The sequence below is a fragment of the Conger conger genome, chromosome 5 (assembly GCF_963514075.1).
Source record: "Conger conger chromosome 5, fConCon1.1, whole genome shotgun sequence".
In the NCBI taxonomy this organism is placed as follows: domain Eukaryota; kingdom Metazoa; phylum Chordata; class Actinopteri; order Anguilliformes; family Congridae; genus Conger; species Conger conger.
Window position 1 is genome coordinate 66,893,567 of NC_083764.1, and position 24,897 is coordinate 66,918,463.

Sequence of the window (24,897 nt, forward strand, 5' to 3'; positions counted from 1 at the left end):
CCTGCGACCCTGTTCAGGATAAGCGGGTTAAGGTAATGGATGGATGGATGGATGGATGTCTAAAATAGCATAATTTCGTTTAGGTAACTTCAATGGGGAAATTTGCACCAGGGTAAATAGACAGCAACCATTAGAGTTTGCGAGCTTCTGGTTCTGTTCTGGTCCACTCCGCATACTGGGCATGATACTCATACTACGTGTCAAAAATTAAATTTAGTACGAGTAGTATGCTAGTACGCGGTTTCGAACACAGCATATGGTCTGGTCCCACCTTCTAACTGGAGAGAAAATGATTGGTTCATGGTCCTGTATTTCCCATGAGGCAACGGGAAATGTTTGCTATAAAACTGACGGCCCCTCCTCTGCCGTCCTTCTTTAACGGCATGGAAACTACGGTGAGTGCTCATAGTTTGTGCGGCTGACTTGAATAACCGGTTAATTTTCCTATTTTCTTTTGGGGAGAGGGGATGGTAAAGTAATATTTGTGATATTGGAGAAATATCGGCCGTCATCTAGTTGGTTTTGCTGCTATAAATTGCATTGCAAACGAACCTATTGTACACCACGTGTAGCGCGTGGGCGATTAGCTTGAGCCGCTAATCCTGTTTTGGTATCCAATATGAGACTCTAGCGGTTTCTTTACGGCATTGTGCTTTATAATATTTAACGGGCCATTTAAAAAAATATTTAAAATGGTGTATCGTTAGCAATGTGTTTCACGCAAGAGTGGGTATCGAATCAAAGGACCTGTATTGCGACGTTACGTTTCCTGAGACATTAAATTATGCAATTTATTCAAAGTTCTAGCTAAACATTTTCATGTTCTGTTGGTCTGTACTTTTCGTGCACAGCGGTCTGTAGTTGCATGCACCGATGGAGTGGTTCCGAGCGAGAATAACGATGACCGGATTAGTAAAATTGGGACATCTATTAACTTGGCTTGCTAAATAAAACGTTCTCTGGAGACGTAATTGTATGTTGTATTTCAGTTACGCGAAATTGTCTTGCTCTAACGTTAGATCAGGAACGCCGCAGTACGACCATCTGTGTAGGCCGTAAGTTAGTTCGTTCGCATGACTTTTGGGGCTGAAGAGCACTAACTTGCGTCGTTTTGAGTGATGAAAAATGTGTTGGTAGGGACATCTGAGTAATAATGATGAAACGCCAACCTTTCTGACATCCCACGGCGCAAGTAGCGATGTTAAAATGGCGCCCGGTTAGCGACGCTGGGTGACCAGCCAGGCGTGCTACGTCACGTTTCTTGGGCCCCAAATTGCAGTTTATGGTGCCAGGTGGGGAAAAGTGCACTCTTGGAAACGGTACGGCAGATTTGTAGATCGAAAGATGCGTGAGCATGTTCCCTTTAGCATAACGGTCCTATGTTTTGGGCCTTTCCTTTGCAGTTATGGAGCATGATTTTCTGCGCGACCCCCTCGGCCACGTGACTTGCAATGGACGCTGGCCCGGCTGTTCGGGTTCGGCTGGCGTCTGCTGCACCTGTCTGAATTGCCGGCGTTTTCGGCTGGTAAGTGATCAATTCGGTTGATTTTAATCTCGAGCTAGGCCAATGATGCTTGTTCATATAAGAGTAGTGGACAGAACTTTTTCTGACAACTTCTGACCCTGAGGCCTGGAGTTATTTCACCAACTGATTGCTGCTAAATGTGAAACTCGCTAAAATGCGATTTTGTCCCTTACAGCGTGTCTGATGCTGCTGTTGAAGATGTCAAAGGTAGGTCCCTTGTCCTGACTACTTGTTGCAGATGAATCCGCTTCATATATGCACATGAGCAATTAGTCTGGGATATTGCTGTACGTCGTCTGTGCTACGGCCACACGTTTGCTATTGACTAGTCAGGATGATGAGACACGGAATTACTGTTCTGAGGCTTGGGGCCTGTCTGGCTCCTGTTCTGTTCCCCTCTGTCGGTGACCGAGTAGCCAAAGGCCTTTAACATGCTTCTCTTGCCCTGCGCATGGCTGTCTCGGTCCAAGGCCCACTTAGTCTGAGGAACTGATTTTTAGCCCAGCCCTGTTCCTGGAGATCTGCAGTCCTGCATCCTGCAGTGTCTGTAGGCGTTTGCTTCAACTGGGTGCTACACCATGTGATTTCAAGGTTACCTGCTTGCTCCACATGAGCCAACTTATGAAATCTGGTGTGGAAAATGCCTGCAGACACTGTGGCCCGCAGGGCGTGGAGTTTCATAGCGCTACTGTAGACCAATTTCAACCGTCATTTTGCACGCCTGATTGTTCCAGTTGGCAGCAGATCTCTTGCCGTTGGATGAGGTGTGGCTTTGGGGTTGGAGTCTAAGCCTGCAGGACAGTAGATCTCCAGGAACAGGGTTGGGTGGCCCTGCTGTAGAATATTCCTGCGAATGACTGCCAGTTATAGTTGGGGCTAATCCCAGATGAACTCCTGTGGGGTGACTGAACTCGTCTGCACTGTTGAGGATGATTGTTAAAAACAATGGGAATCTCTCAGAACACCTGAAGACTAACCTTTTTACCTGAAACAGTGCTCCAACCCCATGGGTGGGGTGTGGTTTTGGGGGGGGTGTCAGGGTCCACGCTGACTACTTGTCCTCTGCTCTGTAGGTCCTCCCTCCCCCAGTGTTTGCAGCAGACAATCGGAGTGCAGACTGCGCTGTTGGTGAGTTTCCCCCCTCTCAGGGTCAGTTTAGTGGTACTGTGTGAGGGTGCCGATTCGATGATGACAGCATAGTTCAGCCGATAACCCGTGACGAACAAACAGCATTGTCTTTCGCTCCTAACTGAAGAACCGGCCACACGGGCATCGCCTGCCTGGGCTGTTGATGTAACCCTGCTAATGCAGTTTCTTTACCCTGCAGGGAGGACTGCAGCTGCCCGCTGATGTCAATCAAAGGTGAGTGTGGTATATGGCCGCCATCTTGGATCGACTGTCTCGGAAGTGATGAGTTGTGAATCAGGTCTCTGATCTTGTTGAGGATTATTCTGTTCTGATTTGAGATGGGGTCTGTGGCAGAACTGGGTGGCCCTGCTGTAATGCTTGCGGTTGTGGCCTTGTATTCCTCAGTCCTGACCCCTCTGTGCTCTGTTCCTGACCTGGACGGTTTGGGTTGTTTACAAGCCCTCTTTCCTCTGGCAGGTTTCGGCTGGAAGGTGTGCTCATGGATGAAGTGGGCCTTGGTGTGGTGCTGACCAGCTTGGCCTTATCTGTACGGTGAGTCGCAGGACAACATTTTAATGTGGGGGGGGGGGTGTGGGTGTGTAATTGGCAACATTCTGTAACCAGTGATGAAGAGATTCTGCCAAATGAGTTGTACTGATTATAACCTTTACCGTTCCATTATATTTCTGAGGTTACACTCGAGCTCCGTTTCTGCAGCTGGTTGCTTGTGTGTGTTCTAAACCACTGTTCTCATTGCAGCCAATCAGGGCCCTGGGAGGCATGAGTGCAGAACGGTGAGTAAGCTGACTGGATTCTGATTGGCTGGTTGAAGTTGGCATCACAAGGTGTGAACCAATTGTGTGCCATGTTTAGCGCGTGGGTGACTAGCTTGAGCCGCTAATCCTGTTTTGGTATCCAATGTGATGTTAGAGGTTTCTCTACTGTGTTCTGCTTTATAATTAACGGGCCATTTATAAAAAAAAATTTAAAAAAAATTTGTCGTTAGCAGTGTATTCCATGCAAGAGTGGGTATCGACTCAAAGGTGGCCTGTATTGTGACGTTACGTCTCCTGAGACGACATTAAATTGTGCAATTTATTCAAAATTCTAGCTAAGCATTTTAATGTTCTGTTGGTCTGTACTTTTCGTGCACAGCGGTCTGTAGTTGCATGCACCAATGGGAGTGGTTCCGAGTGAGAATACCGATGACCGGATTAGTAAAATTGGGAAACATTAACTTGGCTTGCTAAATTAAACGTTCTCTGGAGACGTAATTGTATGTTGTATTTCAGTTACGCAAAATTGTCTTGCTCTAACGTTAGATCAGGAACGCCGCAGTACGACCGTCTGTGTAGGCCGTAAGTTAGTTCGTTCACATGACTTTTGGGGCTGAAGAGCACTAACTTGCGTCGTTTTGAGTGATGAAAAATGTGTTGGTAGGGACATCTGAGTAATACTGATGAAACGCCAACCTTTCTGACATCCCACGGCGGCCCTGCTGTAATGCCTGCGGTTGTGGCCTTGTGTTCCTCAGTCCTGACCCCTGTGTGCTGTTCCTGACCTGGACGGTTTGGGTTGTTTACAAGCCCTCTTTCCTCTGGCAGGTTTCGGCTGGGAGGCGTGCTCATGGGTGATGTGGGCCCGGTGCGACTTGGTGTGGCGCTGACCCGCTTGGCCTGGTCCGTTCGGTGAGTCGCGTGACAACATTTTAATGTGTGGGGGGGGGGGGGGGTGTGTGGGTGTGTAATTGGCAACATTCTGTAACCAGTGATGAAGAGATTCTGCCAAATGAGTTGTACTGATTATAACCTTTACCGTTCCATTATATTTCTGAGGTTACACTTGAGCTCGGTTTCTGCAGCTGGTTGCTTGTGTGTGTGTGTTCTAAACCACTGTTCTCATTGCAGCCAATCGGGGCCCTGGGAGGCATGAGCACAGCACGGTGAGTACGCTGACTGGATTCTGATTGGCTGGTTGACGGTGACATCACAAGGCATTAGTGTCCTGGGGCCTGTGTCATGGAGCACTGGATGACTGCAGAGTAAAACCTGGAGGAGCAGTTTCTGCTTCAGTCCATGCTCTGCTTTTCACTCTGCACCTGTCCTGCTTTGGTTCTGACCCACAGTCTCAGAATCTCTGCAGCGCTCAACTGAACCCCTTCAGTTGAGTTGCTACACATTAGCAACTGATTGGATGAGTGGGGGGGAGGGCCTCACTCCTAAAATTGCTCCTGAATTTCAGTGGCATCTGGAATTTCAACTGTCAATTGGCAGTCATGAGGTAGCCATTAATGCTTTGCTGTTAGGTGAGGGGAATCTTCCTGTGATTTGGCCTCACTGTTCTGGATGGTTTGCCTTGTGGTGTTCACTTGGCCAGTCTGTTGGCCAGCGGTCGCTGGCTTCCGTGACCCCTGACCCCGCTCGAGTGAATGATGATCCTATTCTTGAACTCTCTCACTGAGCTGTTGATGACGCTAAGAATTCTGATCTCGTACATTTTGGCACCTGTGGGGTTTTTTGTGCTGTACCTTTGGCTAACTGCGTATTTCTTGTTTCAGGTCTGCAATTACAGGTGGGACTGGCTGGTGTGAGCAGCAAGTCTTTGTGCCTTGTCCATCCTGTACCGTCCATTCCTCAATGTGAATAAAAATCATTTTAAACACCTTTTGGTTCTTCTGCTTTGTCAAATTCACTGAGCCCCCCTCTGATCTTGGGCGGGGGTCAGTCTCAACGTGTGTAGTTCAGTAGCTTATTTGGGGGGGGGAATGGCTGTAGGTCTAGAGTACTGTAGCACAGCCTGATAAATGGGTTGGTCAGAAGTTCATTCAGGAAGATGCCACCTGATAAGGGCGAACTACAGTGGTTGTACTAAAACTGCTAAAATCCAGATGCTGCTTAGACGATGGTTGCCTGCAACACAAACAAAGGCCAAGATCCTTTAATGACGTACGGTGGTGGGGCACCTGATGGCTGGTTTGTTTTGCACAAGCTCATTTGTCACCAAGTTGGAAGTTAAATGACCTTTCATTGGAGGCTCCTGGATCTACATTCCCCTTCCAGTGTCTTCCGTCCGACCGCATCCAGTGCCCGTCCTGCGTTGGCCAGCTTTCTGGCTTCAGCACCAAGTATGCTGGAGTTACCTGTGCGTTAATACTGTTCGCAGAAAGTACAAAATTAGTTCAATATGGTGCCTGATATCTGGCTCTTGTAAGTTGAGTTAAATGCTTGACTGAATGTAAAATGTGTGCATTCGCTCGTACTGGCGACCGATCGTACCAAGTTTGACTGCCATGGTTTGGTCTGCGTTTAATGGTTTTGGTGACTTGACGATCACCCTGGGGCTAATCGTTTTACAATTAGTTCGCATGCTCCAAATTGACTTCCAATGGCAGTCATATTGTGCGATTATTGGTGTCGGTGCTGCACAATGGATCCTCTTAAATCGTGTTGAATTCAAATCTTAACGCACACGCCATTTACCAATTGTCCCTGGAGCAGTTCTCTAAGGAGACGCGGCTCTCAAACGATCGATGTGTTAAGGGAGTGATTGCGCGAGTTTGCCATAACATGCAGCCAATCTCCGGTTTATCTTTGGTTGCTTAATTTTAATTTCGATTCTCACGGTGTCAGTTTTTGGGGCGCTGACACGCAGCGCTCCTCTGGGGAGAGGGATGATGAGCAGGTGACGGTCCAATGCGTGGTCAGTGCGCATTGGCTAAAACGGTACAGTGCGGACATTGATCATTTGATTGGGCGAGACATCGTACCCCCGCCTCCTGGTGCCGCTGGCCAATGAAACTTAGACATCTGTAGTGAGCGGAGAGGAGGACGTCACTGTGCCAATGTCAGTGGTCACCGGTACATGCTATCGGACCGCGTTTGCACTATAGTGTGGTATTTTAGATTTTATTTATATTGCTATATATAGATTTAAAGATCATATATAGTCGGTTTAAGATATTTAAGTGTACGCTACTGTAGCTAAATTCGTAGCTATATTTGGCGGAATGATGAGGACGATAGTGCTATTGGCATCGCTGGTTGCGCTGGTATGTGCAGAATCAAAAGTGTATTTCAGGGAGCAGTTCGAAGACGGCGGTAAGATGGATTTCTCTGCCAGAGCAATTGTAGAATTAACTTTATCATCAAAAGATTTTGGTTTAGCTGCTGTTCAAGTATTTGCCGGTCGATTGGTGCGTAAAGCACGAGGACAAGCTAACCTTAACTGTATACTCTACATAATACCCGGCTAGCAAGGTAGCCAACACTATGTCTGAAATTTCAACGTGTAATTCGACCATGCATATTTACGCAGCTAGATGGCTAATACCATAATTACCCTCGATTGCGCGATATTGTGCATGGATGCGAAATATAAGCGCACGGCCCCGGTAAATGTAATTGCTACATTTAGCTAGCTGCTTTAACAAGCTAGCTAACCAATGCTGCGGAGGCACCAATGAATAGCCTAACGTTATTCTAATCTGATGGCTAATAATGGCTACCTGGCTAGCTAGTAGACATTGTTAGACCGATCATTTGGCTAACACTGGGTCAGTGTCATTGGAGTACCTTTTCACTAGTATCTCCACTGGCTAGTTCTGTTTGATGGCTAGTTCAGGAGATGCCCTTTGATATGACTTGCAAGTTAAAAATGTGTTCTGCATCGACATAATGGTGCTGGCTGATGCTACAGTTGCATTCGCCGGCCTCAGTGAGTTAACGTTACAGTGATGCGTTGACTCGCGTTTTATCGTTTATCCTGTGGATCGCGCCTTTCCGCAGCGATTGAAAGGTGAATAGCTTTTGTGTGTTTGCAGATGCATGGACGACCAGGTGGTTGGAATCCAAACACAAGTCGGACTATGGAAAGTTTGTCCTATCAGCGGGCAAGTTTTACGGAGATGCGGAAAAAGACAAAGGTAAGAAAATAAAAAATGCATCGAAAAATAATAATGGAAAAAATAAAAATCAATTCAGCGGCGTGAAATCTGGTTGCAATGTAATCTCAGTAAGAATTTAAAGATTATATTGTAGCGTATGTTAAATGTAGCAAAACAATATTGGAGATGGGGTGTTATTAGGCGCGCCCGCAGTTGCGCACGCAACAAGTGAGACCGATCAGGCCGGAATTCACAAATGGGACAGTGAGGCGTCATCAGATTCAGCTCCCCTGTCACGGACACGGTGGTTCAAAGACCGCGGTTCTAGTAATGATTCATAATAATTTGTTATTTAGCTTTCATCCAAAGCAACTTACAGTTGATTAGACTAACAAGGGGGTAATCCCCCTGGAGCAATGCAGAGTTAAGGGCCTTGCTCAAGGGCCCAACAGCTGTGCGGATCTTATCGTGGCTACACCGGGATTAGAGCCACCGACCTTCCGAGTCCACGTCATGTACTAGGCCACTTGGCTACAGGCCGCCCTCCATCTAGTGACGGAGGGGTGAGCAACAGGAGCAGAAATATGCAGAATGAAATTTGGATGAAAGATGAAAAACACTCTGAATGTTTGTCACTCTGTGCGTCGCAGGCCTGCAGACCGGTCAGGACGCGCGCTTCTACTCCTCCTCCGCGCGGTTCCCCGCCTTCAACAGCGCGGGGCAGCCGCTGGTGCTGCAGTTCACCGTGAAGCACGAGCAGACCATCGACTGTGGCGGCGGCTACGTCAAGCTCTTTCCCTCCGAGCTGAAACAGGAGGACCTGCACGGGGACTCCCACTACAACATCATGTTCGGTAGGCACTGCACGGGGACTCCCACTGCAACATCATGTTCGGTAGGCACTGCACGGGGACTCCCACTGCGACATCATGTTCGGTAGGCACTGCACGGGGACTCCCACTGCAACATCATGTTCGGTAGGCACTGCAGGGGACTCCCACTGCAACATCATGTTCGGTAGGCACTGCACGGAGACTCCCACTGCAACATCATGTTCGGTAGGCACTGCACGGGGACTCCCACTGCAACATCATGTTCGGTAGGCACTGCAGGGGACTCCCACTGCAACATCATGTTCGGTAGGCACTGCACGGGGACTCCCACTGCAACATCATGTTCGGTAGGCACTGCACGGGGACTCCCACTGCAACATCATGTTCGGTAGGCACTGCACGGGGACTCCCACTGCAACATCATGTTCGGTAGGCACTGCACGGGGACTCCCACTGCAACATCATGTTCGGTAGGCACAGCTCCAGGGCAGACCTGGCATTGGGCAGTATAGCACCGGGCCTATATCCTAAAACAGAGGTGGGCAACAGGGGCCTTAATTACTCACACAGGGTAGAGGGTACCCCGGTGATCTGGCTAAATTCCCAAACTGTATTCACATCGGAGCACCCCCCCCTTTAAGGCTGTGGGTTCGACTCGTACTGAATTACCCACACCGTGTGAACGGGCAGACACTGTGTAAACGGGCAGACACCGTGTAAACGGGCAGACACCGTGTAAACGGGCAGAGGTTGCTTTCGATCAGAGTGTCTGCTAAAATGGGAGCAATGTAAAGCATACGTTTAATTACAGTTTATCAACTAATTAATGACTGTCCAAGCAATTTTGTGTGAGTGTGTAAGTTAGGCTATCTCTGTGTGTGTGTGTGTGTGTGTGTGTGTGTGTGTGTGTGTGTGTGTGTGTGTGTCTGTGTGTCTGTGTGTCTCTGTCTGTGTCTCTGTGTCTCTGTGTCTCTGTGTGTCTGTGTGTGTGTGTGTGTCTGTGTGTCTGTGTCTCTGTGTGTCTGTGTCTCTGTGTCTGTGTGTCTGTGTGTGTGTCTGTGTGTGTCTGTGTCTGTGTGTCTGTGTGTGTGTGTGTCTGTGTCTGTGTGTCTGTGTGTGTGTGTGTAAGCTGGAGATTTCCACTCTGCAGTGACACACACTGCCCTGCTCAGATGTCTGCCATTTTTTATTACCCACAATTCATCACTCTCCCCTCCTCCCCTCTGTGCCTCTAACTCTCCCCTCCTCTAGGTCCTGATATCTGTGGTCCAGGAACCAAAAAGGTGCACGTCATCTTGAACTACAAGGGGAAGAATCACCTGATCAACAAAGATATCCGATGCAAGGTGAGTCCCATTCTGTCTCACCCCAAAGGGCCCTGACCAATCTACTGCCCCCTCCCCATCCCAAAGGGCCCTGACCAATCTACTGCCCCCTCCCCATCCCAAAGGGCCCTGACCAATCTACTGCCCCCTCCCCATCCCAAAGGGCCCTGACCAATCTACTGCCCCCTCCCCATCCCAAAGGGCCCTGACCAATCTACTGCCCCCTCCCCATCCCAAAGGGCCCTGACCAATCTACTGCCCCCTCCCCATCCCAAAGGGCCCTGACCAATCTACTGCCCCCTCCCCATCCCAAAGGGCCCTGACCAATCTACTGCCCCCTCCCCATCCCAAAGGGCCCTGACCAATCTACTGCCCCCTCCCCATCCCAAAGGGCCCTGACCAATCTACTGCCCCCTCCCCATCCCAAAGGGCCCTGACCAATCTACTGATGACTGGTCTGGTTTCTCACTCCCACGCTGACCAGCTCGCCTGAGGCCGGCTCCTGCCCGTCCCTGCCTGGCTTGTGATTGGCCGTTGTTTCTTCTTCAGGATGACGAGTACAGCCACCTGTACACGCTGGTGCTCAGCCCTGACAACACCTACGAGGTGAAGATCGACAACAAGAAGGTGGAGTCGGGCAGCCTGGAGGAGGACTGGGACATTCTGCCCCCGAAAAAGATCAAGGACCCGGACGCCACCAGGCCCAAGGACTGGGACGAGAGGGAGAAGGTGGACGACCCCGAGGACAAGAAGCCGGAGGCGAGTTCACCTGTGCCACTTTACCTGTGCAGCTGAGCCCCTGGGCTCCAGGTTTTACTCAGCGCAGTTATCCAGCTGACTCCCTAATCCTGCTTCTTGATACAGGGGCCCTGTTGTTTAGCGTGTTGCCTTAGAATAATTATTTATGTTTACATGTTTCTCCTGGCCTTCAGCATATGTTTTGGTAGACTGAGGTTGATTGTGTGTGTGTGTGTGTGTGTGTGTGTGTGTGTGTGTGTGTTTGTGTGTGTGTGTGCATGTGTCTCTCTAACAGGACTGGGATAAGCCAGAGCACATCCCTGACCCTGATGCCAAACAGCCGGAGGACTGGGACGATGAGATGGATGGGGAATGGGAGCCGCCCATGATCACCAACCCGGAATACAAGGTGGGGCTCACGAGATGAATGGGAATGCTGGGTAGTGTAGTCCGTAGAGCTGCTTCCTTCCTATAGCGACCGGCACATTGAGACGTGAGCTCTGTCACTCCCGCCGAAACGCACGGAGCTGCGAGGAGCCGGAACAGGTTCAGGTTAAAGGTCAGAGGTCATTTCTGACTTCTAACGGTCATGAGAGGAACAGCAGCAACAAACACCCTCAAACCACGACACTGTTTATCCCGCCCTTTCTCTGTGAACGCGTCGCTGACACTCGCAGTGTGCTGGCGGAGCAGTGTCTCCTGGGTAGTGTAGTCTTCGCACCGTTGCCTGCCCCAGCGCCGCCGCGCTCTACCCAGCGTGCCCCGGCGGCGGCCCGTCGCACGTCTCACGGACTGTGTCCTCTCCCAGGGCGAGTGGACCCCCCGGCAGATCGACAACCCCGAGTACAAGGGGAAGTGGGTGCACCCCGAGATCGACAACCCCGAGTACACCGCAGACTCTGAGATCTACAGGTACGAGGACGTGGGAGTCATCGGCCTGGACCTGTGGCAGGTAGGCTGCAGCTCACGGAGTCGGCTTCAGGAACCTTTTATTTATTTATGTATTTATTTATTTATTAATTATTCCTTTTTTTTTTTCTATGTATCGTTTTTCAAAATTCAATGTCAACTCCAGTCCCCGGGACCCGCTTGCCAGAAGGTTTTTGTTGTAGCCGCACACCTGCTTTAATGGCTGAACCAGTCCAACCACCGGTTCCTGGTCACAACAAAAACCTTCCGGCCGGCGTGTCCCGGGGACTGGAGCGGGGAAGCGGGTCGGGATCGGGGCGTCGGTCCGCCGCGACGCTGGGGCCTGGGGAAATGCTGAAGAGCAGAAGCTGGACTGAAATCCAGAAATGGATTTGGGCCAGAAGGAATAGGACCATAACTAGGAATAATAATGGTAATAACCATAAGAAGAATAATAATGGTAATAACCATGAGAAGAATAACTGTTCAGTCCATTGGCACTTTTTGGATTTTGGTTTTTCTGTGGTTTTGTCTCAGGTGAAGTCTGGCACCATCTTTGATAATTTCTTGATCACCAACGACCCGAAGCTGGCTGAGGAGGTGGGGAAGGAGACCTGGGGCTTGACCAAGGTGAGTCCGAGCATCGCAGTTTCGGGTTAACACACGTGCACGTTCTGGGGGCTGCCCCATGTACTGTAATTATGAAAGGCATGTACTGTGTGTAATAAGGTGGTTTAATGGTTTTTCTGCTCAAAGGACCCTGAAAAGAAGATGAAGGAGAGCCAGGAGGAAGAGGAGAGACAGAAGCGTGAGGAAGATGAGAAGGCCATGAAGGAAGAGACGAAGGACCAGGAGGAGGAGGAGGAAGAGGAGGAGGAGGAGGAAGAGAAGGAGGAAGAGGAAGAAGAGGAAGAGGAAGAAGAGGAGGAGGAAGAAACAGACTCTAACCTCAAGGACGAGCTTTAAACTCCGACAGGGAGGGAGGTGCCCTGTTTGCAGTGGGCTGTTCGTTGGGGGGAGGGGGGTGGGGGTGAGGGAGGGAGGGAGGGCGGGGGTCTGCACTGTGGGCTGGTTTTACAGGCCTCGCTGGCCGTTGCTCTTGTGGAGTGTGCAGTTGGCTGCATTTATTTTATTTCATTTATTTATTTTAGGTCCCCCGTTTTTGAAAGTGTTTATTTTTCATTTTATTTTTTATTTTTTTTTAAATGGCTGCTTTTTTATTTGAGGTCGCTGCAGTCGACAGGAGAAACGATGCCCAGGTTAGCACAGCTGAGCTGCCAGTGTCCGGGGTCAAAGGTCAGGGAGCCTTTGACGATCACCACGGGCCAATCGCCGCCCGCCGCAGCGCTGTTTGTGCGGGAAGCGGCTGCCTCGGCCTCCTGAGAGGGGGCTCACATCTCCTGCTTCACCTCGCTCTGAATATGTAGATGTCGCCGTGTAATTAGTCCTTATTTAAAGGTGTCGTCCTGTGGTCACATACCTCACAGATCGCTGTAGCAGCTGTCAGTAGGGCCCTGCTCCTCGTCTCCGTGGTGACCCTCGTCCCAGGAGTGGGCGGAGTTCCTTATACAGTAGAACTCCAGAGCGGAGACTTTAGCAGGAGCCTTTGGACACACCTGTGTTCCCCAGGTACTTTTGACTTTCTCTGAGAATTTGTGAGGGGGGAGGGGGGTCAAAGGTCGCTCCCTGACGTCCCCAGGTACATTACCTCTGGTCTGCCCTTACCCTCACCAACACCAGGGCCTCACCCCAAACAGGAAGAGGCAGGAAGTGATGTCATCCCAGATTGTCAATGATCCTGATTTTTTTTCTTTCTTTCTTTTTTTGTGTCCTGTTTGCCCTGTTCCTGGTTTTTAACTTCTAATTCCAAAATGACTTTGCACTGCTGTACATTAAACTGGAGGCATTTCCCAACCAAATGTAAGATTATTGTGTTTTTGTTTTTTTGTTTTTTTATCCCCCCAGATTTCTTTTTATTGCCATTTGTTTTAATATTTTATATTGTTTTTTGTGGGAATGGTGTGCCCGTTGCAGGACAGTAGGAACAGTAATATCAATAAAACTAACACTGGGGTACTTTCTTGCTTTTGTTTTTCACTGTAATTGTGTGGAGTTGACATTTTCCAGACAGGCTGTCGCTGGTTGGTTCAGTTTTGGGTTCTGTGCTCAGATCTGCGGTCGGTTGTTTTATGCTTCTGTGTAGCTCCCGGACGAACCTCTTGTTCAATCTGGACTTTTTTTGTTTTGTTTAATTCCGACATTACTGGTGTTATTATACACACTTCACCGCTGCCTTTTATGGGCTCTAATATATATGTATTTATATTGTGTAGCGATTGTTTTACAGACTCTCACGAAGACGGCTGTCCTCCGCAGCCCGGCAAGGTGTAAAGGTATGCTTGATAAAAACCGAAATATAGCCAGTAAATATATTACAGGAATTCAAATGGATTTAACGGTAATGATACGAAGTGACGACAGGTTGCATTTACTGATAAAATCGTTTTTAAATTAGTTTTAAATTCCTGTAAATTGGATCTCGAATCGGCGCCGTGCAAAGAAGCCTATATTTCTATACCGATGCTGGAAAGATAGTGTGCAGGGTACTGATGCCCGTTAATAAATGCGTCTATGCGCGGCGCCGTGGACACCTGTGAAGGTGTCGCCTGGTCAACTGCTGGAAAGGGTCCTCTTGTCAGAGTGCGCGATCCGCGAGGCTGTACCTCTGTCACAGAGACAAACTGCTTTAGTGACGTCATCAGAAATATGGAACCATTAAGTCGTCTGAATTTGGACATCACTCTCGAAAACGAGGTTCTCATTCATTGCAACGTGTCGGTTTGGAACGTGTACCTTTAAGAGAGAAACGGGCAACACAAGGAAATAACCAGGTACGCTCTGCCTAAAGTGAGCGGTCAAAGCCGACATTGAGCATTTTTGTAAAAAAGTTTGAAAGGCTTCGACATAATGGATCTAAAATGTAGGCTACATTTTCTTGTGCCGCAGCACAAAAAACAACACCTGAACATCAGTTGCCGAACTTACTTACTGGTGTCTAGTCTACAGTAGTCTACTACCGGCGTAAGTTAGATCCAAATAAGTTGTGATACAGTCACACAGCCTCTAGGGCTCTAGGACCCAGCGGGTATCAGAAGACGCATTCCTCTTCGCGTGTGAAAAGGAAACTCCTTACCTCGCGCAGGACAACCTCAGGCGCGCGGCCAGACAGTGTCGATCTGCGTGCGGCGCTGCTGTTCCGACTCCACGCGCATCCAGTCCGCACTCCGCTAAAAAACCTCGAATGTTTGGCAGGACGGGGGCACAGGTTGCGCGGCGGTAGCAGTGACAGGGTACCCGGGTTTGGTGGTGTCGCCAGCTGCGATGAGTTTCATCTCCGGTCTGAGACGCAGCCTGAAGAAGGATGACAGCAAACGGTAAGGATTTAAAAAAAAACTATTTCCGAGGGCAGTCTGCCTTTCGATCACGGACAACTGACTTCTCAACATGCCATTGCCTGCCGTAGGATGATGGGCCTAATTTAAATTAAAGCCACAGATTGAAGTAGCTGAGAAAGTGTGTTTTACAGGATTTCCCTTTCTGCTGAAATCATGTAACAATGATTTTATTGAATGACGACGTTGTCAGCACGCAGGAGGCTGTTATTAGGCAAAGGCCATCTTAAACATTTTAAAGACAACTAAAGCTGGTGGTATCAGATCATTTCAACCTGTTGCACTGGCATCACATAGCTACTCATCCTGTCCACGACCGGATGAAGTATATACAATTTTTTAAAAGTTTTAATTGCCCCAGTTATTATTCATACATTCATACATAACATTATTATTATTATTATTATTATTATTATTATTATTATTATTATTATTATTATTGTAGTCGTACTCGTTGTAGTAGTATTATAGTAGTATAATGTGTTCTGTGGCTTGCATTGCTATAGTAAGGGTTAGTTAGCTGTCTTCACAGAGGAATCTGAATGGGGCCCTGACCGGAAAAACAGCAATGAGGACAGCTTTGTCACCGAAATTCCTCCTCAAGCACGTATGTCACGGCCCTTATGCAAACTCCCCGCACCGGAACGATCGGGCCACGTCCCCGGGAGAAGGGACTCTCCCCCAGCGGTCCTCAGGCCCCGTGGCAGGCGCCTGGCCAAGGCGCGCGGGCAGTCTGGTGTTTTTACGCGTCACGTCAAGTGCTTCTGCCGCGAAAAGGCTGCTTATGTGGAGCGATAATTCTCCCGAAATTCACATCCAGGAAATGGAAAACAAAACCTGACCAAATAAAATCAGCAGCTACCCAAACGCAGCCGCGTGTGCGAGGAGAGCAGGTTATTCCGCATTCTGAGGCGCGGGCTGGCGCGGCCGTGGGTCACAGACTGTCGCTCTCATTGGCTCATTGGCTCTCATTGGTGCCGTATCTGACCGGGCCTGGACGCGACCTGGCCATTATTTTCCCCTCTTTTAACAAAAGTCCTGCGTTATTTCTCTGCGTCCGCCCGTATTCCCGGTGACTCAGGTATTATCAGCAGGGCACTACCTGCTGCGGAGACGTGCGGCTCAGGTTCCCACCCAGGGGAGCAGCTCAATGGCCCTACCGTACCTGAGAATTAAGCGCACCTCCCTGCGGGCTGTGAGTCCGCTGGTTTAACGGCTGCGCTGCCAGTCCGCGCTAATACTGTGCTAATGCTGTGTTGACACTGTGCTGATGCTTTGCTGGTGCTGTGCTGACACGGCGCTGATGCTATGCTAATGCTGTGCTGACACTGTGCTGATGCTTTGCTGGTGCTGTGCTAACACTGTGCTGACACTGTGGCAATGCTATGATGAGGCTGTGTTAGTGCTATGCTGACGCTGTGCTGATGCCATGGTAATGCTATGATGAGGCTGTGTTAGTGCTATGCTGACGCTGTGCTAATGCCATGGTAATGCTATGATGAGGCTGTGTCAGTGCTATGCTGACGCTGTGCTAATGCCATGGTAATGCTATGATGAGGCTGTGTTAGTGCTATGCTGACGCTGTGCTAATGCTATGATGAGGCTGTGTTAGTGCTATGCTGACGCTGTGCTAATGCCATGGTAATGCTATGATGAGGCTGTGTTAGTGCTATGCTGACGCTGTGCTAATGCCATGGTAATGCTATGATGAGGCTGTGTCAGTGCTATGCTGACGCTGTGCTAATGCCATGGTAATGCTATGATGAGGCTGTGTTAGTGCTATGCTGACGCTGTGCTAATGCTATGATGAGGCTGTGTTAGTGCTATGCTGACGCTGTGCTAATGCTATGATGAGGCTGTGTTAGTGCTATGCTGACGCTGTGCTAATGCTATGATGAGGCTGTGTCAGTGCTGTGCTGACGCTGTGCTAATGCCATGGTAATGTTACGCTAACACAGCGCAGGCCTCTCAGCAGTGAGGTTCGTGGCTCGACGCGGTTCTCTAGCTGTGAGCGGGGTTTGATCGTTGCCCCAGCTGGGGCATGTTCCAGATGGCAGATAAACTCTGCCCCGGCATGCAGCAGCCAGACATGTCCCTGCACGAGCACAGCACCTGTGAGCGTGTCTCTTCAGAGGCAGCTTGCCATCCTCCCTTCTAGGAACAAACGCACACAGCGCACACAGCGCATCACAGCGCATCACAGTGCCAGTGCAATGCTGCAAGTCATGCGGGCATCAGATGTTTCTGCTGCTGTTTGAACTGCCGTTTGTTAGGAATATTTTGTACATTTCCACTCTGTTGATTGCCTTATTGGTTTCATGTGAACTCTTCCTTTCCGAATGAAAGCAAGGAGTTTAATTATCTCTCCCCGTCTCTCTCTCCCTCTCCCTCTCTCCCTCTCCCTCTCTCTCTCTCCCCCCTCTCTCCCTCTCTCTCCCCCCCTCCCCCACCCTTTCTCTTTCTCCCTCTCTCTCCCCCCTCTCTCCCTCTCTCTCCCCCTCTCTCTCTCTCTCCACCCTCTTGCTCTCTTCCCCCGTGTCTCTCCCCCTCTCCCTCTCTCTCTCCTTCTTTTTCTCTTTGCAAAGTGCATGAAGTCATTATGTGCTGAGCGAGTAATGAATGTTTTTTTCCTCCTGTTTCTCTGTTTCTCTGTTTCTGTTTCTTTGTTTCTGTTTCTCTGTTTCTTATCGTTCAGGTTGTGTTGCAGCTGGTATGGTGGTCGGTGTTGTATTGGGGGAATACCCTTTGTTTAAAGTTATATTAAATAAAGGGTTTTTTAAAAGTCAAAAAGTCTCTCTCTCCTTTTCCTCTGTTGACTCTCTTCTTCTCTCTCAGGAACTCCTTGTCGGTGAGGAAGAGTCAGGGCAGCTCCGTATCTCCCACTAGGTGTGTTCACCCCCCCTCCCCCTGCATACAGCCTCCTCCCACTCCTGTCTGTGTGAGTGTGGTCTGTGTGAGTGGTCTGTGTGAGCGTGGTCTGTGTGAGTGGTCTGTGTGAGTGTGGTCTGTGTGAGCGTGGTCTGTGTGTGTGGTCTGTGTGAGTGTGGTCTGTGTGAGTGGTCTGTGTGAGTGTGGTCTGTGTGAGCGTGGCGTGGTCTGTGTGAGTGTGGTCTGTGTGAGCGTGGTCTGTGTGAGTGTGGTCTGTGAGTGTGGTCTGTGTGAGTGGTCTGTGTGAGTGTGGTCTGTGTGAGTGTGGTCTGTGTGAGTGGTCTGTGTGAGTGTGATCTGTGTGAGCGTGGTCTGTGTGTGTGGTCTGTGTGAGTGTGGTCTGTGTGAGTGGTCTGTGAGTGTGGTCTGTGTGAGTGGTCTGTGTGAGTGTGGTCTGTGTGAGTGGTCTGTGAGTGTGGTCTGTGTGCTGCACTGTGAGCCCTGGAGGGAACCGTGGTCGGCTCCTCATAGCGAACTGGACACTCGCAGCCAGGGAGGGAAAGATGCCAAAGGGCCACAATGAGAATATATTGTTGATATTTCACTCAGTGACCACTTTATTGGGTATGTATTGGACTTCAATATCCAATATCCAATACCACTTCAAGGTTCGATGTGTTGTGTGCTCAGAGATGCTCTTCTGCACGCCTCTGTTGCAGTGTGTGGTTATTTGCGTTCCTGTCTCCTTCCTGTCAGCTTGTTTCCGTCCACAGACCTGCGGCTCATTTGATCAGACACTCGAACCACCCCGTCTGGCAGAACAGCATCCCATGGGGCAAAGTCACAAGTCACTTCCATCTCATTTCTTCCCCATTCTGATGCTTGGTCTGAAAAACAGCTGAATATTTGCATTAACAAGCTGGGGTACAGGTCTACCTAATAAAGTGGTCACTGAGTGTGTGGCAGGGTGCTGTGGATAGGCGCCTCTGCTGACTGTAGTGTGTGATGTGATTGGCTGTAGTGTGTGATGTGATTGGCTGTAGTGTGTGATGTGATGCTGTAGTGTGTGATGTGATGCTATGGTGTGTGATGTGATGCTGTAGTGTGTCATGTGATTGGCTGTAGTGTGTGATGTGATTAGCTGTAGTGTGTGATGTGATGCTATGGTGTGTGATGTGATTGGCTGTAGTGTTTGATGTGATGCTGTAGTGTGTGATGTGATTGGCTGTAGTGTTTGATGTGATGCTATAGTGTGTGATGTGATTGGCTGTAGTGTGTCATGTGATGCTGTAGTGTGTCATGTGATTAGCTGTAGTGTGTGATGTGATGCTATAGTGTGTGATGTGATTGGCTGTAGTGTGTCATGTGATTAGCTGTAGTGTGTTATGTGATGCTATAGTGTGTGATGTGATTGGCTGTAGTGTGTGATGTGATTGGCTGTAGTGTGTCATGTGATTGGCTGTAGTGTGTGATGTGATGCTGTAGTGTGTCATGTGATTGGCTGTAGTGTGTGATGTGATGCTATAGTGTGTGATGTGATTTGCTGTAGTGTGTCATGTGATTGGCTGTAGTGTGTCATGTGATGCTGTGAATGGAGGCTTTCTCCACCCTAACAGCTGCTTTATTTTAGGCTGTCTGTCATCAACTGCAAAGAGCTTGACCCCGCCAGTCCTGATTTCCGGTGAGTTGGGGGGACAGACTCCAGGCCGAAGGCGCTGCTGCCGTTTCTGCTTTTCGGTCCAACCAGTTATTCTGCCTCGGATTTCGAAAGCGCTGAACACGCCCTGGTGCTTTGTCATTCTGGTTTCTTCCTGCTTGGTTCATATGTCAGGCCCCCGTGGGACGTGTTGACCCAGATTACACGTGTAGCCTGCGGTTTGGCCTCCCATCTGTATCGGGGAAAATTGAGAGCGGAAGTTGCCATGAAATTCCAATACCGGCAAGTCCTGACTGTGATTGTGTTTGAGCTGGTCAAACTCTGTTGAGTATGGAGCTGGTCTGAACCGGTCAACCAGCTACCAGCTGTTTCAAAACCTAGCTTGAGCTGGTCAAACTCTGTTGAGTATGGAGCTGGTCTGAACCGGTCAACCAGCTACCAGCTGTTTCAAAACCAAGCTTGAGCAGCTGCGGAATAAGACACACACATTTCACACAAGTATTCATCTGGCCCTCAGTTCTGCTTTTCCCGGAGTTACTATAATTGTGCCAGAGATCCGTGCCCTGGTTGTACAGGTGTGTGTAGAGTTAACGGGGTATGACCCCTGGTTGTACATGTGTGTGTAGAGTTAACGGGGTATGACCCCTGGTTGTACAGGTGTGTGTAGAGTTAACGGGGTATGACCCCTGGTTGTACATGTGTGTGTAGAGTTAACAGGGTATGACCCCTGGTTGTACATGTGTGTGTAGAGTTAACGGGGTATGACCCCTGGTTGTACAGGTGTGTGTAGAGTTAACGGGGTATGACCCCTGGTTGTACATGTGTGTGTAGAATTAACGGGGTATGACCCCTGGTTGTACAGGTGTGTGTAGAGTTAACGGGGTATGACCCCTGGTTGTACATGTGTGTGTAGAGTTAACGGGGTATGACCCCTGGTTGTACAGGTGTGTGTAGAGTTAACGGGGTATGACCCCTGGTTGTACATGTGTGTGTAGAATTAACGGGGTATGACCCCTGGTTGTACAGGTGTGTGTAGAGTTAACGGGGTATGACCCCTGGTTGTACAGGTGTGTGTAGAGTTAACGGGATATGACCCCTGGTTGTACAGGTGTGTGTAGAGTTAACGGGGTATGACCCCTGGTTGTACAGGTGTGTGTAGAGTTAACAGGGTATGACCCCTGGTTGTACATGTGTGTGTAGAGTTAACGGGGTATGACCCCTGGTTGTACAGGTGTGTGTAGAGTTAACGGGGTATGACCCCTGGTTGTACATGTGTGTGTAGAATTAACGGGGTATGACCCCTGGTTGTACAGGTGTGTGTAGAGTTAACGGGGTATGACCCCTGGTTGTACAGGTGTGTGTAGAGTTAACGGGATATGACCCCTGGTTGTACAGGTGTGTGTAGAGTTAACGGGGTATGACCCCTGGTTATACAGGTGTGTGTAGAGTTAACGGGATATGACCCCTGGTTGTACAGGTGTGTGTAGAGTTAACGGGGGTGTAACTGATAGAAAGGCTAAGTTTTCACACTGAGGCAGGTGTTGGTGTTGGTGTTAGTTGTGTTGGTGTTGGTTGTGTTGTGTTGTGTTGGTTTTGGTGTTAGTTGTCTTGGTGTTGGTTGTGTTGTGTTCTGTTGGTGTTGGTATTAGTTGTGTTGGTGTTGGTTCTGTTGTGTTGTGTTGTGTTAAGTTGTGTGCGTCGCTAAAGTGCCTTGCACTCTTGTTTCTGTTTTAGGTTACAGCTGACAGACTCTGACGATGAACTGCAGGATCCCGCCCCTTCTACAGAGTACGTTTCCTTTAATTCTGATCGAGGATGTCTTTTGCCTTTTGCACAGTAAACTGCTATCCAATGTTAATTTATTATTGTTATTATTATTATTGTTATTATTGCTCAGGGGAAACTGATGTGTTCTGCTGTGAGACGCTGATGAGATGGGGTCCTCTCTCTCTCTCTCTCTCTCTCTCTCTCTCTCTCTCTCTCTCTCTCTCTCTCTCTCTCTCTCTCTCTCTCTCTCTCTCTCTCTCTCTCTCTCTCTCTCTCTCTCTCTCTCTGTGCCGGGAACCTGAGGTGTGGTCGCTCTCCCTTTTGTTCGTGAGCACAAAGGAATCCTGGGATATCGTGTTTACCTTGCGGTGATGTCAGCTTCAGTGTCAGCGATCGCTTACTCTTAACATGCAACTACCTCACCCTGCCCAGTGCCTCATTCTCCGCCTTAACTACCTCACCCTGCCCAGTGCCTCACTCTCCACCTTAACTACCTCACCCTGCCCAGTACCTCACTCTCCAAAGCCACTCTATTCATAAAACACCCTGCTGCCTGAGTGTGGATTTATTAACAGCTTCGCCTTTTAGCCCATAATGCCCTGTTCCTGAAGTCACGCTCCTGGTGTCAGAGTCAGGTGTGTGCACCCTCCCTGTTCCTGGGAGTCAGGTGTGTTCACCCTCCCTGTTCCTGGGAGTCAGGTGTGTGCACCCTCCCTGTACCTGGGAGTCAGGTGTGTGCACCCTCCCTGTACCCGGGAGTCAGGTGTGTTCACCCTCCCTGTACCCGGGAGTCAGGTGTGTTCACCCTCCCTGTACCCGGGAGTCCGGTGTGTTCACCCTCCCTTTACCTGGGAGTCAGGTGTGTTCACCCTCCCTTTACCTGGAAGTCAGGTGTGTTCACCCTCTCTTTACCTGGGAGTCAGGTGTGTTCACCTCCCTTTACCTGGGAGTCAGGTGTGTTCACCCTCCCTTTACCTGGGAGTCAGGTGTGTTCACCCTCCCTTTACCTGGGAGTCAGGTGTGTTCACCCTCCCTTTACCTGGGAGTCAGGTGTGACCACCCTCCCTTTACCTGGGAGTCAGGTGTGTTCACCCTCCCTTTACCTGGGAGTCAGGTGTGTTCACCCTCTCTTTACCTGGGAGTCAGGTGTGTTCACCCTCCCTTTACCTGGGAGTCAGGTGTGTTCACCCTCCCTTTACTTGGGAGTCAGGTGTGTTCACCCTCCCTTTACCTGGGAGTCAGGTGTGTTCACCCTCCCTTTACCTGGGAGTCAGGTGTGTTCACCCTCCCTTTACTTGGGAGTCAGGTGTGTTCACCCTCTCTTTACCTGGGAGTCAGGTGTGTTCACCCTCCCTTTACCTGGGAGTCAGGTGTGAAGACAGTCTGGCCGATCGGTAGCACTAATTACCTGGAAGAAAAGAAAACCAGGGCTGGATTTGGATTTGAGGAAATAGGAAATAATTAACTTTGGTGTTCCTGTAAGAGGTCTCTGTCACACAGTCAGTGCAACACGGTATTGTTATTATTCATGACGTCAGTATGACTAATGAACTGTGGATCTTTCACGGGCGATGATCATGGAACGTTAAAAAGTACAGTAAAAATATGTAGTATTTCCAGTACAGTTGCTGTAAACAGTAAATGGGCATACGTGACGCAATACAGCATGTGATCACTCATAAGCAACATATGTGTGTACATATCAGACCTGGGTCAAAATACATAAATTGTGTTTGGATTCAAGTACCTTTCTATGCATTACTGATGCCCGACAGTACCTGTGAGTTGTGTGTATAAATGCATTCGCTGTGTCAGGCTGTGCTCATGCCTCCCCCCAGGATGTGACTCAGGGTGAGAGTGTCTGCTGAATGCCTGAAGGGTCATGACTCCCCCACGCTGTCACTCTGTGGGTCCTGTGGGAGGGTCCTGTGGGAGGGTCCTGCGGGAGGGCCCTGCGGGAGGGCTCTGTGGGAGGGTCCTGTGGGAGAGTCCTGTGGGAGGGTCCTGTGGTAGGGTCCTGTGGGAGGTCCTGCGGGAGGGTCCTGTGGGAGGGTCCTGCGGGAGGGTCCTGCGGGAGGGTCCTGCGGGAGGGTCCTGTGGGAGGGTCCTGTGCTGGGGGGCTGTTTGATGGTGATGGTGATGGTGATGATGTCACTTCCTCCCGTTGGCCAGGTCACAGAGGTCATCGCTGGCCGCTGCCCTGGACGACTGCATGGTGGCTCTGGACCTGTTTCTGCAGAACCGGTTTGAGCAGGCCGTGTCCCAGCTCAGCGGCAGGTAACCCCCTACTGGAGCCTGTCTCTCAGTCTCAGAGTCTCTCAGTCTCACAGAGTCTCACAGTCTCAGAGTCTCTCAGTCTCAGAGTCTCTCAGTCTCACAGTCTCTCAGTCTCAGAGTCTCTCAGTCTCTCAGCCTCAGAGTCTCTCAGTCTCAGAGTCTCTCAGTCTCAGAGAGTCTCTCAGTCTCAGAGTCTCTCAGTCTCACAGTCTCTCAGTCTCACAGTCTCTCAGTCTCAGAGTCTCTCAGTCTCTCAGTCTCACAGAGTCTCTCAGTCTCCGCTCTGCTCCGCCCCCTTTGCCCTCTGCTCTGCCCCATTTCATCTCAGTGATTGGACAGAATCTAGCTAGTGGGAGGACATGTCAACAACAAGGAGCCTGTTTGGCTTGACATGTTTGGCTTGACAAAACTGTGTAAAATATTGTGGTTACAGTGTGTTTTTCTTAAGCAAAGTGAATCATGTTGCATAGTGGCGTGAGCCCACTCTAGCCTGGAGACATTGCATGTACCTGCTGCAGGAATGTCTTTCAGACGGTGGTACATGATGGTACATGAGCAATCGTGTTTTAAAAGCAGAGATTCTCCCTGCTGTGTGCCTGAAGGGCATGTGCCTGTGTGCCTGTGTTAGTGAAGTATATCAGTAAAGTGAAAGTGGACTGTGTGCCTGTGTGCCAATACACACTATGCACTACACACTACACACTATACACTATACACTACACACTACACACTACACACTATACACTATACACTACACACTACACACTATACACTATACACTACACACTACACACTATACACTATACACTATACACTACACACTATACACTACACATTACACACTACACACTACACACTATACATGTGTACTACCATTTGGTGTGCATAAAAGTTGCTTTTGTAAACCAGCAAGATGAGTTTACAGGCACGGTACATCATCATAGAATGCCGATACTTTAAACACCATGCGCATTACTGTGTAATGAAAACAGAAAATATTTTATATATATATATATAATATATAATATATAATATTTTCTGCTTTTTAGTGGAATCTCAGAACTGTTTCGAGGTTTGACGATATTGAGCGGCAGAGTGTCTGTTCTGTTGGAAGCCTTTGCTTTCACATGGAATGGGAACTTGTGTATTGGAAAAAGAAAAGCCTGAGACGCTGTGTTATGTAAGCCTGCTGTCGGCACCCTCCCTGAACAGTGGTTTTTCTACATTTTTCTGTCTTTGTGATGAAGAGAGAGCTGGAATGAGTGGTATGCAGATACAAACACACAAACACACACAACCATGCACACATACACACACAAACACACCGACACACACACCCATGCACACATTCACACTTTCCCTCTCTCTTTGCTGGTTTCCAAAGGCGGTCTGCCCTGAATGCAGGTGGTGCATTATGGGCCGTTTTGTGGGGATCACTGTCCGGGCAGCAGTGGGGGGGGTTTGGGTAGCACTGTAATGTCCCAGTCAGACAGGGTTGCTGTGGGAGGGGTTTGTGTAGCACTGTAATCTCCCAGT

General features: G+C 49.3%; 2 protein-coding genes, 1 long non-coding RNA gene and 6 other non-coding genes across 14 annotated transcripts in view; all 9 read left to right on the plus strand.

The window, feature by feature from the left end:
- The first annotated feature begins 374 nt into the window (after positions 1-374).
- LOC133128447 (uncharacterized) lies at positions 375-5,314 on the plus strand. Of its 3 annotated transcripts, none has more exons than XR_009708751.1 (10): positions 375-395; positions 1,404-1,525; positions 1,701-1,732; positions 2,599-2,653; positions 2,853-2,887; positions 3,131-3,205; positions 3,413-3,447; positions 4,258-4,341; positions 4,561-4,595; positions 5,211-5,314. It is a non-coding gene; the product is annotated as an uncharacterized LOC133128447 (long non-coding RNA). The 3 variants fall into 3 exon arrangements; XR_009708752.1 differs by lacking the exon at positions 375-395 and adding an exon at positions 940-1,319; XR_009708753.1 differs by lacking the exon at positions 375-395 and adding an exon at positions 940-1,292.
- LOC133129877 (small nucleolar RNA SNORD74) lies at positions 1,105-1,186 on the plus strand. Its single transcript, XR_009708878.1, has one exon. It is a non-coding gene; the product is annotated as a small nucleolar RNA SNORD74 (small nucleolar RNA).
- On the plus strand, positions 2,444-2,521 carry LOC133129864 (small nucleolar RNA SNORD79). The gene has a single exon (XR_009708865.1). It is a non-coding gene; the product is annotated as a small nucleolar RNA SNORD79 (small nucleolar RNA).
- On the plus strand, positions 2,703-2,786 carry LOC133129878 (small nucleolar RNA snR60/Z15/Z230/Z193/J17). The gene has a single exon (XR_009708879.1). It is a non-coding gene; the product is annotated as a small nucleolar RNA snR60/Z15/Z230/Z193/J17 (small nucleolar RNA).
- LOC133129874 (small nucleolar RNA SNORD47) lies at positions 3,272-3,347 on the plus strand. Its single transcript, XR_009708875.1, has one exon. It is a non-coding gene; the product is annotated as a small nucleolar RNA SNORD47 (small nucleolar RNA).
- LOC133129876 (small nucleolar RNA SNORD74) lies at positions 4,061-4,142 on the plus strand. The gene has a single exon (XR_009708877.1). It is a non-coding gene; the product is annotated as a small nucleolar RNA SNORD74 (small nucleolar RNA).
- LOC133129875 (small nucleolar RNA SNORD47) lies at positions 4,416-4,491 on the plus strand. The gene has a single exon (XR_009708876.1). It is a non-coding gene; the product is annotated as a small nucleolar RNA SNORD47 (small nucleolar RNA).
- Positions 5,315-6,481: 1,167 nt separating the features above from the next.
- On the plus strand, positions 6,482-12,338 carry LOC133128446 (calreticulin-like). Its single transcript, XM_061241973.1, has 9 exons — positions 6,482-6,750; positions 7,473-7,574; positions 8,186-8,389; positions 9,620-9,714; positions 10,243-10,452; positions 10,727-10,840; positions 11,240-11,383; positions 11,878-11,970; positions 12,097-12,338. Exons 1-9 carry the CDS (start codon positions 6,660-6,662, stop codon positions 12,304-12,306), a joined length of 1,263 nt encoding a protein of 420 aa, XP_061097957.1. The 5' UTR covers positions 6,482-6,659; the 3' UTR covers positions 12,307-12,338.
- A 1,924-nt stretch (positions 12,339-14,262) lies between these two features.
- Positions 14,263-24,897, plus strand: part of LOC133128433 (tetratricopeptide repeat protein 39A-like) — a 29,999-nt gene continuing 19,364 nt past the window's right edge. Inside the window, exons 1-5 of one of the 4 annotated variants that reach the window (XM_061241954.1) lie at positions 14,263-14,774; positions 17,628-17,678; positions 19,291-19,341; positions 21,052-21,105; positions 23,257-23,361. In XM_061241954.1, coding sequence (XP_061097938.1) covers positions 14,722-14,774; positions 17,628-17,678; positions 19,291-19,341; positions 21,052-21,105; positions 23,257-23,361 — 314 coding nt within the window. In that variant the 5' untranslated portion in view covers positions 14,263-14,721. The remainder of the gene's footprint in view (positions 14,775-17,627; positions 17,679-19,290; positions 19,342-21,051; positions 21,106-23,256; positions 23,362-24,897) is intronic. The other 3 variants (XM_061241951.1, XM_061241952.1, XM_061241953.1) reach the window with 3 other exon arrangements.

Coding starts and splice junctions, on each gene's coding strand:
- LOC133128446 (XM_061241973.1), top strand. CDS start 6,660: ATGATGAGGACGATAGTGCTATTGGCATCGCTGGTTGCGCTGGTATGT. Junction 8,390..9,619: donor CCACTACAACATCATGTTCG/GTAGGCACTGCA, acceptor CCCCTCCTCTAG/GTCCTGATATCTGTGGTCCA. Junction 9,715..10,242: donor ACAAAGATATCCGATGCAAG/GTGAGTCCCATT, acceptor TTTCTTCTTCAG/GATGACGAGTACAGCCACCT.